General features: G+C 37.8%; 3 protein-coding genes across 3 annotated transcripts in view; 1 reads left to right on the top strand and 2 right to left on the bottom strand.

The window, feature by feature from the left end:
- On the top strand, positions 2,434–5,863 carry LOC109244529 (phosphatidylinositol 4-kinase gamma 4-like). Its single transcript, XM_019411948.1, has 2 exons — positions 2,434–4,307; positions 5,220–5,863. The coding sequence occupies exons 1-2, from the start codon at positions 2,961–2,963 to the stop codon at positions 5,592–5,594; spliced, it is 1,722 nt and encodes a 573-aa protein (XP_019267493.1). The 5' UTR covers positions 2,434–2,960; the 3' UTR covers positions 5,595–5,863.
- On the bottom strand, positions 7,580–12,805 carry LOC109243718 (E3 ubiquitin-protein ligase SINAT5-like). Its single transcript, XM_019410992.1, has 3 exons — positions 12,298–12,805; positions 8,805–9,191; positions 7,580–8,160 (listed from the first exon to the last, which is right to left on the bottom strand). Exons 1-3 carry the CDS (start codon positions 12,538–12,540, stop codon positions 7,798–7,800), a joined length of 993 nt encoding a protein of 330 aa, XP_019266537.1. The 5' UTR covers positions 12,541–12,805; the 3' UTR covers positions 7,580–7,797.
- LOC109239648 (cyclic pyranopterin monophosphate synthase accessory protein, mitochondrial) overlaps positions 19,776–20,707 on the bottom strand; it is a 2,274-nt gene continuing 1,342 nt past the window's right edge. The window contains exon 3 of the mRNA XM_019406240.1: positions 19,776–20,565. Within this exon, the coding sequence (XP_019261785.1) occupies positions 19,969–20,565 (597 nt within the window). The 3' untranslated portion in view covers positions 19,776–19,968. The remainder of the gene's footprint in view (positions 20,566–20,707) is intronic.

Below are 20,707 nucleotides of genomic sequence, written 5' to 3'. Positions count from 1 at the left end.
AATAAAATAATTCCGTATCTAATCCCGAAAGTTTATCCCTTATCCCGCGTACCAAACGACTCCTAAGTATCTGATGAAATAGTCAGACTCCTGCACCACACATAAAATAATCAGACGAATTCATATAGTCCCATCTATGTGGGAGGTGGGGGTGGGACTCGACTCTATTATCAGGGGCAGGTCTATATTAGTTATGAGTTTACGTGAATTTATAATTTTTGACTAAAAATTTTATATTTGTATTAAGAAATTTACCAAAAAGTGCAAGAATATTTAGTTCGGAACTTAGTCAATTTATTAATTTATTGTAGTATATTAACTTAAGATCATTATAAAAATTTCTAAACTTCAAACCTTGGATCTGTCTCAGCCTATTATGTGACAGACAACATATAGACTGTCAGACAACATATAGACTGTCATGGGCGGCTTTCCAGCCATGCCCCATGATCCCTTGGGCGCGCCCCGTGGCGTCCTAGCAAACCTCCTAATGCCTAGTGCCACGGACGGCCCCGTGGTCTTGGCCGCGCCAAGTGACAAGCGCGCAGGTGCCTCTGTCACCCCACCGATATCCCTCGCGAGCGCCAAGCCGCAGGCAGAAGCCAACAGCGCCGCGCGCGCAGACCGTGATGCCAAAGACACTGCTGCTGACAACGGACCTGCTGCTGCCTTATAGAAAACTAAGTCATTTTCATTGTAAATATAGAGTAGTTTTATTTCATGTACTTCCATTATGTTTCTCTAGCTTAGTCAAGTCTAGTCTTGTAACTTTGGATTATTTTTTTTAAGTACTATTAGGGGGAATCAAGCAATCAAAACTTTCTAGCAAGCAAGCAATTCTCTGTACTGGCGTCTCTCCCCCTCGACACCGCGTTGCTTTTCTGTAATAGCTTTCATTAATGCAATCAAGCTTTCTTTCATTCTGAATTCTCATTTCTATTCTCTCAATTGCTCTTGACATTGGTTTTCCCGTACGGCACTGACAATCTCGTCTAGCGTACGGAGGGGACCTCAGTTGGCGGACAGTAACTGCACTGACATCAGTTTCCTAGCCTTACGTCGCCCTTCCAAGGAATCTCAGGAAGGCGCCGCGTAACATAACGCATGAATTTAAGTATCAAGTAGCCATGCTCAAAACATAAGAAGGGAATAATAGAGAAATTTAAACCAAAAGAGGATCAACTATTAATACTTACTGCATATCAACTGAAGTTCGATATGCAGTAAGTAGTGGGGCTTATAGCAAAATTTGGCTAAGCTGAACTTGAGTGACTCCGGCAAAGCAAATTGAATGCATCATATTGCCTCTGAAATATCTTTTTCATGGAAATTCATTATTTCTAAGACGAGGAGAATGGGAGATATTTAGTGAATATGTATGTTAGGCCGATAAATCGCCCGATAACCGTCCGATAAGAGCTAAACCGATACCAATCCGCCCGATATCATATCGGGTGGCTAACGGATTAATACATTTAAAAGCCGATAACCGTTAAGCCAAACCGTTAAGAGTAAAAAGCCGCCCAATCCGCCCGATAAGCAGCCCTAATGCTCACTACCACTGACTGCATGGGCTTTGCTAGATCAACGACCTACGGTGCATGGAAGGAGCAACTACCACATAATCTCAAACTTCTTTTGCTGTTGTAGTAATAGATCCATTAGGGATACTACAAATAATATAACTATTGCTAGTAATGACTTAGTTTGTAATATGGTACAACGTGGGCACCAACATGTCTGTAGGCATATGTTTACTTAATATAATATTTATCTTTGGTACAAAAAAAAAAGAGAGTAACAGCTTGTTTGGATGGTTGTTCCCCGTTGTATCGTATTGTATTGTTATCCCAAAACAATGTTTGTTTTGATTGTTTCATTAAAATTGGTTGTATTGTATTGTTAAATCCATTGTTCCGAAACAATGAAAAGTCCCCTTTTTTCAAACAATCGATTTGGTGTGGTGGGATCGTTTCCTATTTCTCTTTCCAATTATGCCCTAACTTATTACTCCACAATTTTGTTTTACCCTTTACCTTTTTTTTCTATTTTAACTCCAAATCTCCAACCTATAACCTACTTTGTTTTTTTTCGATACTTCTGCCGCCAACGTTAAAAGTGTTTTGCCGCCTTCTATTTTATTTTTTCTCCTAATTTGCTTTTAACTCAATTCTAATTAGTTGTGCTCTTTTTTTTTTTTTGCCTTCTTTGTGTTTTGCCTTCTTCTGTTTTGTTTTTTTAAAATGCATAATTTTTGATAAATTTAATATTTAAATAATTGAGGGTATTTTAGTAAACTTATTAGTTACAATACAGTAGGATACAGTCAAACCAAACAGTAAAATATTATTTAACAATAACAAACAATACAATCCATCCAAACATTATATTCATAAAACATACGGTACAATACAATACAATACATTATAAAACCATGGGAACAAATTCTACAGTGTGTAAATTCCATTGGCTACACCAAGTATATTCTTCTCCAACTGTATGTATTAAGTCCAAATTCTACAGCTGCTCAATTTTCTCCTTTCATTCACCGGAAAATCCGCCGGCGCCATTGAAATCTGATCGTCCATAAATCCCTTTTGCTGTATATTATCCTTCAAACTGTAGAATTTTCCCTTTGGTTCTTCTCGTCCTGTAAGAATCCGTCCTCTATTCTTCGCCTTTCAATTTAACCCTTATCTAATTAATTTCCCTTTACCCCCAATTCCATTTTTATCCAACCCCCAAAATTTCTTTTTTCCCAAAGCTCCCCCAAAAATTCAATCTTTTGGTATAATTTAGTCCAATAAAGAACCAAATTTGAAATTCTGGAGCTTTGGGAGGTATTATATTTTTTATTTTTTTAAATTTGTTGTAGTAATTTCTGTACAGATTGCCTTGTGAATACTTGTTTAGGGTGTTTATATTTTCTAGGTTAATTCGTGAATTTGGGGTTTGGGAAAATGTCAGCTGCTGGGGTTGTTGCAATTAGTCCAATTTGTGTAGGTAATGTGGTAATTCCACCTATACATAGCCAAGAATCAATCTTGATATACGTGGCTATGTCGGGTTCGGTTGTACCATTAAGGGTTTTAGAGTATGATTCAATTGAATCTGTGAAGCTACAGATTCAGACATGTAAAGGGTTTGTTGTAAAAAATCAGAAATTGGTTTGTGGGGGCCGAGAATTGGCCCGGAGAAATTCACTCATTAGGGACTATGGTGTTTCTGATGGGAATGTTCTCCATTTAGTCCTTAGGTTATCTGATCTTCAGGTTATTAATGTGACAACTTGTTCTGGTGAAGAGTTTACGTTTAATGTAGAGAGGAGTCGAAATGTTGGATATGTTAGGCGTCAACTTGCTGAAAAGAAGGTTGGTTTAGGTGATGTTGATGAACATGAAGTGTTGTGTAATGGTGAACGGATTGAAGATCGGAGAATCATACATGATCTTTGCAAGAATAATGATGCAGTGATTCATTTCTTTGTGCGCAAGAATGCAAAGATTAGGGCTAGACCATTGGAAAAGAATTTTGAGCTGTCTATTGTGGCACCACGGCAGAATGATGTTAAGGAGTATGATGTGGTTAGAGAAAACAGGAGTGGAACTGAAACGGATAATGAACTTTTGGTCCCGAGGAAGCCTCCTGATAGGGAAATATTTTTGGAACCTGTTATTGTTAACCCAAGGATTGAAATTCCTATGGTACTTAGGGATTTGATTGGTTCAACATTTGAAGGGTTGGATAGAGGATATTATCCTATTAGATCTTCTGAAGGCACAGGAGGAGCATATTTTATGCGTGATGCATCAGGGAGTAAGTATGTTTCGTTGTTTAAGCCAATTGACGAGGAGCCTATGGCTGTGAATAACCCGCACGGGCTGCCTCTGTCGGTTAATGGTGAAGGCTTGAAGAAAGGAACAAGAGTTGGAGAAGGTGGTTTCAGGGAAGTCGCTGCCTACATTTTGGATCATCCAAGGAGTGGTAGGCGCTCACATTCTGGTGAGATAAAGGGCTTTGCTGGCGTTCCACCAACTACCTTTGTGAGGTGCCGTCATAGCGGTTTCAACCATCCTGATGGCGTGACAGTTAAGATGGGGTCCTTGCAGAAATTCATGGAAAACAACGGCAGTTGTGAGGATATGGGTCCTAGTGCTTTCCCAGCTGAGGAGGTGCATAAAATTGCGGTATTAGATATGAGGCTGGCAAACGCTGATAGGCATGCAGGGAATATATTGATGAGCAAAGGTGAAGATGGCCAGATTGTGCTCATTCCAATTGATCATGGCTACTGCTTGCCGGAGAGTGTAAGTCTTCATCTTTCTTTTTCATGTCCACTTGGTGATATAATGTGATGCTGTTATTTGTTTGATCACTAGTGTTGCATCTCTGCACTTAGTTAATATTACTCATTTTTGCCTTTATCCATGGAATAATTCTTCTACCATGTTAATTATCTTTTCTATTTTGTTCAAGAGAATATTTTTCTTTTATAATTTTAATTAGCAGTTGTGATATAGCTTCACATTCTATAGTTGAACTATTTATCAGACATTTTCATGTAATCACAAGCCCTTGAGATAGGGGCATGTGCTACCACAGACTGTAGGATGAAAAAGGAATACTCCATTATATTATGCTGTTCGTGTTTTAATGCAAATAGGACATTAGTTTACCAAAGAATACTTGAGAGGCTGCTGCCGTTACAACCCCGATCTCCCCTTCTTCCTTTGCCTTTTTGAAAGAGCTGATATGATCTGCACCAGTAGGGCACAAAAAAAAGTTTGCGACATTTAGCAGTATATTCTTTCTGACAAATTCTTGAGTGCACCTTTGATAGTTTCTGAAGCAAAGAATCTCGTGTTGCTTTCTGTTCTGATTCTGCAAACAAGCACTCTTGATGTTCATGCCAGTCATGTTCTCTTTTTACATATCCTCTTTTCTATTCAAGCTTGACGATACATGCAAAGCCAAATTGTGAAGAATGTGTAGATTTGTGAATATTTGTTTTATGGCTGTTTCTTGTGTTTTTCTTTCCTTGAACCGGGGGTCTATCGGAAATAGCCTCTCTACCCTCAAGGTAGGGGTAAGGTCTGCGTACACACTACCCTCCCCAGACCCCACTCGTGGGATTATACTGGGTTTGTTGTTGTTGTTGTTTCTTGTGTTGTTTAGTCCTCCTGGATTTTGAGTTCCTTGCTACCTAAAATGTGATGCAGTTTGAAGATGTCACATTTGATTGGCTCTACTGGCCACAAGCTCGTCAGCCTTTTAGCTCTGAGACCATCGAATACATTAAATCACTAGATGCTGAGGAAGACATAGGCTTATTGAAGTTCTATGGGTGGGACATACATTTGGAAAGTGCTCGCATACTCCGCATCTCCACCATGCTTTTGAAGAAAGGTGCAGAGAGGGGTCTCACGCCATTTACCATAGGGAACATCATGTGCAGAGAAACCGTGAAGAAGGAATCTGTGATCGAGGAGATTCTGCAAGAAGCATTAGACTCGACACTCCCTGGCTCAAGTGAAGATGCATTCCTTGAATCCGTCTCCCATGTAATGGACCGCCGTCTTGATGAGATTGCCTAAATGACATTTCACTATAGAATTGGTACATATGTGTACATAGGAGTATTTGACAAACCCTTAGTTTGCAAACATCAATTTCAAGAGACTATCCTGATTCTTACCTATCAAAAGAAAAGAAAAAGGCACAATCTTTGATTCTTTTAGCAGTTAACTGAAAATGACTTGCTAAGCTATTAGCAAGTTCTCTATCCGTATTAATTGTAAAAATATTGTATTCATCTATATGTATATATAAAGTAAAAGACACAATATGCTTCTCACTTCTCAAATAGTTTATGTTCTTGTTTAGCTCTTAAATGTTGATATAATCAGCATCAATGCTGATAACCTTCTATATCTCTCTATTGATTTCCTACTGAGTGACTCCTGTAAAACTAATACACCGTATTAACCATGTATGATCCTTATGCTAGCTATGCCTCGGCAGAGTGGCTTCATGTTTATTATTCTTGAACCGGGGGTCTATCGAAAACATCCTTTCTGCCCACAAGGTAGGGGTATAGTCTTCGTACACACTATCTTTCTCAGTCCTCACTTGTGAGATTATACTGGATTTGTTGTTGTTGTTGTTGGTTGTCGAATTTGATGTTGGTGTTTAGTTGAATTAGGCCAAAAGAATTGCAAAAAGGAAATGATTGAGGTTTTATTTTTGTTTTTGGTGTTTTAGATGATATGAGATAATGATGTGACAACTGAATGTCAATATATATTATGATACTCTGCAATTAAACCAGATAATAATGGTGAGGTAGCTGTCATACATGCTCAGAACATATTGCAAATTTGACCAAACTAACATAGATTGCTCATTTCGAGCAACTTCAGCTTATGGATCATAATCACAGAGATAGTCAAAGCTAACAAACTACAGAAAAATTACTAGGCAAGAAGTTATATAAGCTAGCTTATAATTATGTCAACGAATCTCATATGGAGTTTCGATTGTTAATACATAAACATGCCCTCGAACTTGGCCTCAACTAGCAAGTATACCCTCCAACTTTGGGTGTGCACAAGTAGGCACCTCAACTTGTCTCTACTTTGTCAGTTGAACACTCCAACTTACAAAATGATTATCTGGACATCTTCAAAATTTATGTGCCACGTCAGCATCTGCGTTTACATGTTCAACTTTATTCAAGTTGAGGTGCCTACTTGTGCACACCCAAAGTTGAAGGGCATACTTGCCAGCTGAGAAATATTCGTTTTATGCGATTTTCTTCCCCCGAACCTCCAATTTTTCAAAACATATGAAGTAAAAGAAATACATAATATGCTTCTCACTTCTCAAATGGTTTATGTTCTTGTTTAGCTCTTAAAAATGTCGATATAACTCGTATGATGGTCAGATTCTCCAATATAGATGGAAATTTGAATATACTACGATTCAAATTATGATCTCTTATCCGTTGGACTGCACCAGTCAATGTATTTTAGTGTCACCATTGGGAGAAATTTAAAAATAGTCAGATTTACAACTGGTCGTTCAAAAATAGCCCAATTTCAAAAGTAATCGAAATTTAGCCACTTTTTATGTAAAGATAAATCTGAGCGAAAACACTGTTCAAAACCCGGAAAATACTCTAGTATATTATGCTGGAGTTCCAGCATAAGTATACTTGAACTCCAGCATATTATACTGGAGTTCCAGGATAGTATGCTGGAACTCCAGCATAATATGATTGGAGTTCCAGCATAAGTACACTAAAACTCCAGCATAATATACTGGAGTTCCAGCAAGTATATTGGTCCAGTATAATATACTGGAGCGGGCAAAGTATACCGGTCCGGCATAATATGCTGGAGTTCATACACAAGTGCACCGAACTCCAGTATATTATGCTGGACCGGTCTCTATTGCAGCAAAACGGTGGCTATTTTTCATTGACTTGGTAAACGCTGGCTATTTTTGATTGACCACTCCGAAAACTGGCTATACCGTGCTATTTTTACGTTACCATTGGAATGACAGCAGAAACTTGCAATAATGCAGGCACACAAGTAGATATCTTCATTAGGAAAAATAAGTTAGATGTTTATGGTACATTCTCTTTCAACCGTTAATAACAAAAACTCCTGTTAGTTCATACACATATGAACTAGATTCTCCACACATTTTTCAAAGAATCTTCAACATCTGAATTTGCTTCTGTCCTGAATATTCAGCACTGGTATAACAAAAATAGCAGAATTCCAATTAGCATTAAGTACAGAGATTCGGCATGCATGCTCCTCCATCAGGATTCTGCTGTTCTTTCCATATTCTTCCAGTTACTCGTAGTTTAAGCTCTTTTCTCTCCCCGCCAGAAAAGAAAAGGGCCATGTTACGTTGTATAACGAGTCCATCGTGGCTATCCCTAACTTTCCGGTGACTGTCTCTTATGCTTCGGGGCGTACCTTCCCATGTAAGTTTTCTTCCATTACCCCCAACTTCCAAGCTGTAGCTATAGTTTCGAGCCTCTATCTCATCTCCCATAAAACGAAGAAATGCCATGTAAACAGGAGCTGTTCCGAGCTGAAAGGCTTCAAAATGGAGACAGAAGCATTGACCAAAACAATTGAAAACCTGAAAAGTGTAAAACAAGCACAACATACAAGCTATGAGATTATGATTATAACTTGAAAATTCAGCAGCAGAAGCAGGAGTGTAATTCTTGATCAGAAGCTTCCCACGAGATCAAACTAAACTTTAATTGGGCGTCAACATTTGAAGAAGTGAACAAATGAATAAATTACTGTAGTGATAAGTGGTGTCATTTATAAGCGGTGTCATTTTTTTTTCAAATTTTCTCAACTGCTTTCTCCTTCGAACCAATTTTGCAAATGTCGATGTTACTGCTAATGTGAACAAAGTTCCGGCTTTGATTGGCCAAAATAACAAACGATGAAAAGGTTGACAATAAAATAGTGCAGAATATCTGGACGGAGGACTAAACAAAGTCACGGAACAATGGATAGGATACGTCCACATATGACGAGCCATTTTTTAAAGTGTCACCAGCATCATCAGGAGTGTAATAACAAAACAGATGTAGCAGATGAGAGATGACAGCCAAAGTTTTACGTAAACGAATGAAATATGCACCTTCTAAATGTTGAGAGCCTTGAACATATCAGATGCTCAACTTTTGAAGAACATGTTAAACTCGACCACAAGACTAAAAGTCCTTTTAATGAATACACCCAAAAAAGGGAAGATTTCCAACTTACTGTTAACATCCACGTCGCATTTTCAACTTCTCGAGGATTAGATTTGACATAGCGGTGGTTAAAAGTGCACCCTGAATGCATGTCTACCTTGTGATCATCCCTCAAATGAGCAACCAAGTAAGGAATATCACCGACAACTGAGCACTCAGACCCAGCATAAGGGCAGTTGTATGGTCTAAAGTTGCATATTGCTTCATGTTTTAGCTTACTGTAATAAGGAAATATCTCAGGACACCCAACAGAACCATATTTGCAAGGGAGTTCAAGCGATTCAGCCACTTTTTCCAGTGCTAAGCATCTGATATCTCCAAGCTCTTGTCGACAGGTGGGACATCGGTTGTGTGCCCTGGCTTTACATGTTGAACAAATTGTGTGTCCATTGTGACACTACAGCAACAACATAAAGCAAATGATACATTAAGTTTATTAACAAATAATCACATTTGATGGCAAGGTAAAACAAAACAAGATGAAAAGCCTATATAATAGTACATAGTATCAAAAAGGATCACATATGACCTAATAAGAAAGCAAAGGACTTTATTATAAATTTTATCATTCATTCAAAATTAAGGCTTCATGATACAAGCACAATTACAGGTAACAATATGCGGGGATTGTGTTAAAGACGGTTACATATCACTTTGAATTATAAGCTGACGAGTAATTTTATTTTGTGTCTCACACAACTTACACTAGTTGTATGAGGTCTCTTTTTATCTCACATATTTGTGGACCCATCTCTTACACATCTGGGTCCACAAAAATTCTGGGACCACACAGTTGTGAGATAAAAAAGAGGCATCACACAACTATTGTCAGTTGTGTGAGACACAAAATAAAATTACACTCAATATTAAAATTTCTGTGGGAATTTTGAGCTTGACTTAGTGGTTCGCCAAGGGCCTGTATAAACAAGGCTATATACTGTTATAGACAGCCTCGAAATTAACTGAAAAATGGCCACCAAAATATATTTCTTTGTTGGAGTAGAAGAAGATTATTTCTTTTTCAAACCAATTGCTTTTGCAACAGGATCGGAGCTTCTTATCAATCTTACTATCTATACTTGCCCATTTACGACGCAGCATCTTCCCTCCCCGTTGTGTGTCCGTGTATCCATGCTAAAGGATCCTAATGTGAAGTTAATTTCATCCTCAGTATATACAATAAATACTAAAATATTAAGTTAATTCGACCATTACTAACTTCAATAAATACTAAAAAAATGCAACTCCTAGCACCACTAATCAATCTCTGCAAATTGACATAGATGATTTCAAATGCTTCAAAAAATATCTCTAGGTCAAGACCCAAGACAAACTAATACCTAAAACATAAGAACAAATTGCAACCATTTGGAGTAGATCCTTATGAATATGTTAAAGTTGTCTTATTCTAAAAGATAAAGGTTATAAAAAAATGTGTCCCGCCCCATTCTTTGGTAAATCACACACTAATACGTTGATTTCCTATACATGACTGCATAATGTTGGTTAAGTTCACAACTCCGTTTGGCCATGCTTACTTTTGAAATTTGATCTAACCAAACAAGAAGAATCACATGTTCATTAAACAACTCTTTTTTGGATGGGAACGTAAAACGACAGTCTTCTAAACTAGCGGTTAAACAGGTGAGAGATTTTAGCATTACCTGTATTCACATTGAATGAGATGACAACGAAAGAAAGATAATCACAATTTGGAGCTTGAAAGTTAATTCAATGTAAATATATAACCCCCAGTGCTCCATGCTTAACTTCTCTCCAAGCTGTCGGTTACCCAAAATGAAATCTCTATTCATAATATAACTAGCTAGTGATAAAGAATTTTGACATCCGGATACGAAAAATTATATAGACTCGGACAAATCTACTATAGATATAGACCACCAATGTGCTCATCTGGATATAAATAATGTAGTGCAACTTATTGAATTTGTTGACTCTTTAAGTTTTACATAAGATCCATTTTTTTTGTACCTGTTTGCATCCTCTCGATGCATTTAATAAAATCATCACCTATTTGGAACAATATATTGTCACTCCAGCTTTGATTCAAGAACAAAGTTGCTTTCCCTACTCAACTTACATATAAGTATTGGGAAAAGTACACTTAAGTCAAATAATTGACGGCTATCAATTGAAGCCACTTTTAGCTTAACCACCAAAGGATTAATTCAGCTTACTACTACCAATTGATCCAGAGTCAATAGAGAACAAATTAACGGAGTCCACCTAAGAAGCCAGGCTCCAAAAGCTGGCAACTAAACCTAATCTATTTCATTCACCAACCACAAACAAACTCCCTAGTTCACACCACTCCCCCCTCCTCAACTCTCCTAATCAAGCCAATAAACAGGTTCAGATAAAACCAAAATCCATAGCTAAACTATGTGAAATATGATCCCCCATAAAAACAAAGGAACTTTTAACAAAGCTTTATATAAAGGAACATTTTAAGAGAGAGAGAACTATATAACTTGTAACAATCAAAGTGTTCAAATGGGTACATAGATCCCCAAAATTAGCCTATATATCATTTCAAGAAACTTAATGAATCTATGCATCAAAAGATCGCACAAACCCAACAATAAAAATTCAATCTTGCCTCAATCTAGCCAATAAAGGGGTTCAGAAATAACCAAAAATCCTTAGCTGGACAATGTGAAATATAATTTCCGAGGGAAAAAAGGAATTTTAGCAAATTGGAGCTTCTAATATTACATATCTTGTAACAATTAAAGCATTCCAAAGGGTACATAAATCCCCAAATTAGTCTATATAGTACTATCCTTTTAGAAAATTAATGAATCTACACATTGATAGATGGCACAACCCCAACAATAAAAATTTAATATTGGCTCAAACCAAACCAGTAAACTGGTCCAAAAATTCCAAAATCCGGAAACAATTTTGAAACATAATTTCCCTAAAAAGGGGAAATTTTAGCTAATCTTCTTAAAAAGGAAACAAACCCAACTCCAAAATCCAGAACTAAACAATGTAAAATATAATTTCCTAAAAGAAGAGGGGAATTATTAGCTAGGCTTAACGGAACAAAACCAACAATAAAAATTCAATCTTGCCTCAACCAAGCCAATAAACAGGTTTTAAAAAAAAATCCAGAACTAAACAATGTAAAATATAATTTCTCAAATAAAAGAGGGCAATTTTTAGCTAAGCTTAAAGGAACAAACCCAACAATAAAAATTAAATCTTGCCTCAATCAAGCCAATAAACAGGTTTTAAAAAAAATCCAGAACTAATCAATGTAAAATATAATTTCTCAAAAAAGAGGGCAATTTTTAGCTAAGCTTAAAGGAACAAACCAAACAATAAAAATTAAATCTTGCATCTATCAAGCCAATATAAAACGGTTTAAAAAAGCAAAATCAAGAATGTGAAATATAATTTCCCAAAATAAAAAGAATGAATTTTTACCAAGGTTTCTAAAAAAGGAAACATTTTTAGGAGGAGGCAAAAAAACAAACCTGATGAATTGGAGGGTACATAGAATTGGTACAAACAGGACATTCAAGAAGCTCATGTACACTGGTTGTAGAATGAATTGAAATGCCATCACTATTATTATTGCTGCTATTGTTGTTGATATTAAGGGGTGATTTTGAAGATGGGAATTGAGAATGAATTATATGTGGATGATGTAAAGGGATCTCATCTTCATCTATTATACCATCTGAAGATGATATACATTCAATACTATCCAACTCCATTCTTGCATAAAAATCAAATCTTTATTCAAAAATCAAGAAAGATTCAATCTTTTGAATTCAATCAATAATGTCATGAATTTATGGGTTTTTGAGGGAATTTATTGATGGGTTTCCATTAAAAATGGGATTCAAAATATGGGTTTTTTTTGAATCAGAGATTGAAGAGACAAAAGAAAGGGAAAAAGGACCATTTAGCTTTGGGAAGGAGGAAAGAATGGTCCTTTTTCCACTTTATTTTTTTCCCCCACTTTATTCCTTTGCTCATTTTATTTTGCTTTAAAATCCTATAGGTATTTCATATTTGTTCTATAAAGAATGGGGGGTTTAAGATAATTGCATCTCATTTTTAATATTTTAAAAAAGAATTAGATTTACATATTATACAACTATTATAAATGTCCGCAAGAGTGACGGAGTTGGTTGGATGAGTGATTTTACATATGGGAAATTTTGGATTGATTCTCCTTACCAGCAGGTTTCTCAGTCACAACACGTTGCACCGGACTTGCCTAGTGTGATTTACATCTCCTATGTTATTTGCCATCTATTGCAAAGTAAGCAGAGCACTCAAAAGGTTGCGGCTGTTTCTCTGCAAAATTTTCAAAAAAAAAAACTAATACAAATGATAATTTTATAGTTACACTATCCTTGAAACATGTAAAAATATTATTGTCAAAGTTGTTTGATTTTTCAAATAGGAACATATCTGCATCTAGTATTGTTAGTTTTCAGAGAAGTTACATATGAGTATGTTATTTGACTGATGGAAGGATTTATAATTACCATCTTCACTTTTTTTTTTTTTTTTTTGGTTATATGAGAAAATAAATACTCCAAGTAGATAAAAAGAAGATCAATTTCTTTCACTATTTAAATAGAAAAATTTTTATTCACACTCTTTTTATTATATCAATTCACTAAAATATTACTCAATTAATTAGACATATTTTCCTTTTGTTTTTACCCTTAAGTACAAATAAATTAATGTAATATTGAATACTATTAGTTTTTTGTCCCAAAAAAACGCATGACAGTGACTTCGCTAAGAGCCCGTTTGATTGGCTTAAACAATGGGTTTTCAGCATAAATAGCTTTTAAGCAAAAAAATAATAGTTGGGGTTCCCTAACTTATTACTTTTGTCTTGTTTTAAGTAGTTTATAACTTATTTTAAGTAATTTATAGCTCTGCCAAATACTAAAAAAAGGCTAAAAAGAGCTTAAAAACTTATTTGACCAACTTAAAAGTCAATCCAATCACCCTTTATGTAAGCTTTGATTTTAGTCCGGAAAATGATGTCGTCATTATTAGAAAGCGCTCGACGCGAATCTAAATTTAATCGAATTTTAAGACGCATATCTAACATAGGGTGAGAAAGAAAGAAAAAGGTGAGCTCCACTAAATCCATCAATGTCACATTCCAACCCAACAGGAAACCATCATTACTCATTATTGCCTGCCTCCCCACCATATTGCATTATGCAAATCAGAATATGGCACATTTACATACATAGGCCAAAGGAATTACAAATTGCATGGCACAAAAACAACAAGCGATAAAAAAAAAAAAAAAAAGGCATGCCCCATTTCCTTCTTGAGTTTCTTGCTTTTTGTAACTGCTGCTCACGTTCTGTCACGACCCTAGTTCACCAACCGTGAACATGTTATGACGGCACCTGGTCCCCATGACCAGGTAAGCCTAATATTTGCAGAAATATAATAATTGCGGAAAAATAGAGAAAATCAAATCAAATATCTAAAGGAAACTGTACCGAATGCCGCTTGGCAAGTACAACTCAATATCACAAGTCTAAAACAATTCCCAAAACCCGGAAACTCACGGGCAACACAGGCTACAGAAGTGTATAGTAAAGGTTCCAAACTCCAGAATTTCTAACAACCGAAAGAAGGAAAACTAAGTACTAAAGATAGAGTAAGAGGGAGACTCGTCGGTCTGCGGACGCAGCAGATCTACCTTGAAGTCTCCGTAGTCCTTCTGCCTCACTGATAGTGCGCCTGAGTGGAGGTACCTGGATGATCTGCACATGAAAAACATGCGCAGGAAGGGCATGAGTACACCACAGCGGTACTCAGTAAGTGCCAAGCCTAACCTCGGTTGGGTAGTGACGAGGAAGGTCAGGGCCCTACTGAGACAAAATATAATAATAATAATAATTTAACAATATAAAAATCTGACAGATATAATAAGTACAGCAGTGAGATAAGACAAGTCAACGAGGCTATAACAACTACACGAGTACAGAATAAACACAGAGTAAACACAGCTCAATACCAATGATAACAATGAGGGTATCTCAGGATACCGTCCTGTAGCCCTTTTTTCTCAACTGTCCAGTGGATCTCCCGGGATACCGTCCCGTAGTCCATCATATGTGTACATCCGAAGGATCTCCCGGGATACCGTCCCGTAGTCCAACCATCAATGTGCAGGGGGATCTATCGGGAATCTAACCCGCAGTCCCAAAGTAAAAGTGCAGGGGGATCTATCGGGAATCTAACTCACAGTCCCAAAGTAAAAGTGCAGGGGGATCTATCGGGAATCGAACCCGCAGTCCCAAAGTAAACAAACAAGGGGGGGGGGAGCTACCGAAATCCCACATCCGTAGTCCCAATGTAAATGCGCAATCACAACCAGAAGGTACACGGAAACGAAGTACAAAAGACAAGCAACAGGTAGTACTGGCCTAGCATGCTTCACGTAGTACAGTCAAGGCAACTTAAGCAATTAGACAAGTTAAATCAACTAATCATGCTTCCGAATCTAGCACAGGTTATAATTGCAAGTAGAATAAAGCAAATATGAAAGGAACTCAATCTCAATATCTTAAGGAAACCGGATTTTCAATAATTGGCTCAAGTACGCGCCTGTCACCTCGCGTACAAGGCAGTCAAATCGACAAATAACAAATCCTAAGGGGAAAGGTCCCCCACACAAGGTTAGACAAGCCACTTACCTCGAACCGGCTCAGTATCAACTAGAAACCACGCTCTTGCCACGAGTATCCGACTCCAAATGGCTCAAATCTATTCAATTCAATTACACATCGTAAATAACATCGCAAACACCTGGTATTGCTAATAAATTCAAAGCTACAGCGTAAAATTAGGTGAAATGACCAAAATTCCCTTCAGGCCAACGCCCCGGAATCGAATAATTTTCACATTTTCAGAACCCTCGTACTCTCACGAGTCTAACCATATAAAAATCTCCCAAATCGGAGGTCAATTGCCCACTCAAAACTCAATAATTAGGTCTATGAAGTTTCTTCCAATTTTTGATCCTAAATTCGAATTCCAATGGTGTATTTAACTATAAAATGATAAAATATAACAAGAAAGGACCAAAGAAACGTTACCCAGTGATCTTCACTTCAAATCCCACTCAAAATCACCTTAAACCGAGCTCTCAATTGATTTTGCAACTTATGAACTCAAACCCTCGACATCTCTATTTCTGTCCAGGGGTTTCCGCTTCTGCGGACAAGGGACCGCTTCTGCGGACCACGAGCCGCTTCTGCGGTTCTTCATTAAAGTCAAGATTTCCGCTTCTGCGGCCCTTCACCGTACCTGCGGTTGCCGCTTATGCGGATTCATTACCGCTTCTGCGGTTTCAAACAAAATTCCAAGGACCGCATCTGCGACTACCATCTCGCAGGTGCGTAACCGCTTCTGCGGTTAAACTTCCGCACCTGCGGAAACTGAAGAAGCACTCGAATTTCGCTCCTGCGGTGGTCTAGCCCCTTCTGCAGCTCCGCTTCTGCGCTTCCCAAGCCGCAGAAGCGGAAATACCAGATGACAGAACCTTCAGCAATTCATTCAACTTCAAAATTTTTTCGTCAACCACCCGAAATCATCCCGAGACCCCCGGGACCTCAAGCAAAAGCACCAATACCACCTAATACCTTATTCAAACTTGTACCAATCCTTAAAATACCTAAAACAACGCCGGAAACCCGAATTAATCAAAGATTCAAGTCTAAGAACCTCAAATTCCAACCAAACACGCTTTCGATCAAAAACCTAACCAAACCTCGTCCGAATGACCTGAAATTTTGCACACACATCCCAAATGACATGACGGAACTACTGTAACTTCCGGAATTCCAATCCGACCCTCGGATCAAAAACTCACTATTGGACCGGAAACTTCAAAAATACAAACTCCGGCATTTCAAGCCTAAATGAGCTACGGACTTCCAAAATACATTTCGAACACGCTCCCAACCTCGAAATCACCTAACGGAGCTAACGGAACCATCGGATTTCCATTCCGAGGTCGTCTTCACACTGTTCCGACTACGGACCATTTTTTAACACTTAAGCTCTCGTTTAGGGACTAAATGTCCCAAAACTCTCCGAAACTCAACACCGAACGTCCCGGCAAATCAAAATAGCAGAAATGAACTTAGGGGAAATAGTTAATGGGGGATCGGGGCGTAATTTCCAAAAACGACCGGCCGGGTCGTTATATCCTCCTACACTTAAACATTCGTTCGTCCTCGAACGAGCATAGAGAACATACCTGAAGTAGTGAAAAGATGAGGGTACTGGCTGCGCATATCCTGCTCGGTCTCCCAAGTCGCCTCAACGGCCGGCTGACCCTGCCACTGAACCTTTACTGAAGCTATGTTCTTTGACCTCAACTTTCTGATCTGCCTGTCCAAAATAGCCACTGGCTCCTCAACATAGGATAGATCCTTGTCCAACTGGACTGAACTGAAATCTAACACGTGCGACGGATCACCGTGATACCTCCGGAGCATCGAAACATGAAATACCGGATGAACTCCGGCCAAGCTGGGAGGTAGGGCAAGCTCATAGGCAACCTCCCCAACTCGCCTCAAGATCTCAAAAGGGCCAGTAAACCTCGGACTCAGCTTCCCTTTCTTTCTAAACCTCATGACGCCCTTCATAGGCGAGACCCGAAGTAGAACCCGCTCACCAACCATATATGAAACATCACGAACCTTCCTGTCCGCGTAACTCTTCTGTCTAGACTGGGCTGTACGGAGTCTGTCCTGAATCACCTTGACCTTCTCCAATGCATCCTGAACCATCTCCATATGTTTTCCATATGGCTATATTAAATGCAAATAGGGCTCTTAAAAAAGTAAAAAGCAAAAAGAAAAGACACCCTTTCACTTGTCGTATTTTCTAAGGGCGAAATACATAAAGGGTCCCTTTAAGTTGTCTACAACGGTCACTTGAACATCTCAACTACCCAAATATCCAACTAGACACTTTACCGAATATATATGTGTATCATTTGGACACCTTCGTTCAACAAATCACATGCGTGAAATGCAATCGCTGGTTACGTGGTAAATGAACCAATAAAATAATAACACGTGTAATGCTGAATTAAAATGATAAACAATAATTTAAAAAGAAATTCAATAAACTAAAAAAACAAAAGGAAAACCCAAAACCCAACTTCTGCCCACGCCTCCACCTTCGAACACTGCTTCGCCGCTGTATTTCTTTGTCGGCGACTAATCAATCCCACCACCTTCCCTGTTCCCAATTCTCCCTTTCCAAAACCCACCTTTTCACTTCATCACTGACCCATGACCCATTTCCGTTTTCACTATATTGCACCAGTTTTAAACCCTTTTCATCCGATCCTGTAAAGGATCAAGAAGAAACAATTGCTCAGTCTTTATCGTCTGAGCTTGTCAAACAACTGGACGCCGAATCTCTCTCCATTCCGGAAAGACTCCATCTTTCTTTCTCCCACCAAACTTTAACGCCTTCCCTGATCCTTACCACACTCAATCTTTCCCCAGATGCTGGCAGAACTGTTCTAGGGTTTTTCAAATGGGTTAAATCCAAAGAAAGTTTCAAACTTGATGATGAAGTTGTGTCTTTCTTTGTGGATTATTTAGGGTGGAGAAAGGATTTTAAAGCTGCAAATGATGTGCTTACTGATGGCCAAGGGGTAACGGGATGAATTTTCTAAGGATTTTGCCGAACAGAATTATGATGATTTTCTAACTTTAATTATGCTGGGACTTCCTTTTAATGGTGAAGTGTGGCGTTGAGATTAGTGGGTTAAGGTGGAGAAGATAGTGGAAGAAAATTTTGGAGAAGAAGGGGAGCATAAGTGGGCTCCACCAGTTAAATTAAAAAAAGAAAAGAAATAAACACAATTTTTAAAGGCTTCACTTGCTGCAAGGCGAGTGTAGTACACACATTTTGCCATGTCACTTTGAAGGGTTTAAGAGACACATTAAAACATAGCTTGAGGTGTCTACTTGATAAATAGGTCTGTTGAGGTGTTCAAATGACCGTTGTGGACAACTTGGAGGGGCCATTTATATATTTCGCCTTTTCTAAGGGATACTTTTTAATTTAAATTCTGTCACTAACTCTCTTTGCTATCTGAAAAGCAAGATTGACTTGTTTATAGAATGTTAAAACGTAAAAGAGAAACAAGAGTAAATTCTATTCTTGAAATAAATAGACGGGGACTTATTCATCAAATTAGAAAATAATGACAAAAAGAATTAGAAAACAAGCAGTTTCTGTTTTAGTCCCTAAGGTTGATGTTGTCAGCATCCTGAACTGCCCTTTAACCAGTCTTAAACATGAATTTTCTTTAATTAGTAGTATCTACCAACAATTAATGTAAAGAATTATAGTTAAGGTGAAGAGTAGATAATAATTCTATATCTGGCTAAGACAAAATGTAGGGAGCATATATGAAAGAAAATGATACAACAAAGATCAATACCTAAAACCTTTAAATCTCAGTGTAACTATATAAGGTAAGTTTGATATTTCAAAAATGTGACATGAAATTGAACTTATATGAAGCGGCGAGGATTCATATAGTCGACCCTTAACTTGTTTGAAACTAAGGCATAGTTGTTATTATTGAAATTTTAAAAAAATGTCTCCCCTGGACCAAAAGTTGTCAAAACAAAAGATGGAAGAAAGGGACATAAAGCAACATCAATGCACTGATAGAAGTTAGCATAAAATCATAAGATGTTTAACAAAATTAGCTAAATGTCAAGCTCTTACAATATTTACCAGTGTATTCAGGGGGTAAATTTCATGTAAGGCTTGCTCTGAAACTCGAAGAAGTTTGGCTGTGTGAAGTTATTTTATGCTCCTGTAACTAAATCTAATTAACTACAACAAAATAATTAGTACAGTAGTTAACAGATAAGAGTGTGAGGAAAACATTCTCAAACAAATATTTAACACATCCTGGTTAAAATCAACATCAGATGAATAATGACTTGTATCGACATGTCTTAACTAGCCATCTACTTATATCATAATATAGCGATACCACTTCCTATAGAAAACGAACACTAAATGAAAGTGGCGTGCATCGTCTCAACTAGCACCTGACTTTCATGCCCTTAATGCACTTGTCTTCTCATTTCCTTATGTAGTGATCATTTGTCCCTGGACCAGTCCCCACTTTTGCCTCCAGTTTTATGTTCAAGCCTGATATCTGTAATCTGGATATATTTTGAAGCGGCCTTGCACATGTCATACACTGTTAGGCCAGCAACGGTTACTGCTGTCAATGCTTCCATCTCCACACCAGTTTTTCCATCTGAAGCAGCTTCTCCTTTTATTTCAACACTAAAATCATGAGGGTTCAAAGCCAAGTCTACACGGACATGCATCAAGTTGATGTTATGACATAGTGGGATGAGATTACTTGTTTGCTTCGCTCCACAAATTCCAGCTAACTTTGCTACACTGAGGACATCTCCTTTTCCCATTTGATTAGCTGAAACCAAATCAAACACCTCACGTCCTAAAATAACCTTGCCATGTGCAATGGCCACTCTCTTGCTAATATCTTTATGAGATACATCCACCATTTGAGCTTCACCTTTGCTGCCAATATGTGTCAATCCAGTGAAAGATTCTTTACCATCCATTTCTTCAGTACTAAGCTTCACGTCTTGTGCCATACTTTGATTGTCAATGGAACCCGAAAGGCTAGATGGAGGAGGTTCACCAAACACAGATTCCATTTCCTGGTAAGAAGATGAGCGATATTTTTACAAGCTTCAACCTCAATTATGCAACTAATATCTCCCTCGTAAGTAAAAAACAATTAGAATGTGATATTAGAAACTTAACTTCTTCTTTTGCAAAATAATAGCTCCGTATCCCTCC

This window comes from Nicotiana attenuata, chromosome 1, assembly GCF_001879085.1.
Source record: "Nicotiana attenuata strain UT chromosome 1, NIATTr2, whole genome shotgun sequence".
In the NCBI taxonomy this organism is placed as follows: Eukaryota; Viridiplantae; Streptophyta; class Magnoliopsida; order Solanales; family Solanaceae; genus Nicotiana; species Nicotiana attenuata.
Note: the sequence above shows the minus strand (reverse complement) of the source record. Positions and strands in the feature narration are given on the sequence as shown.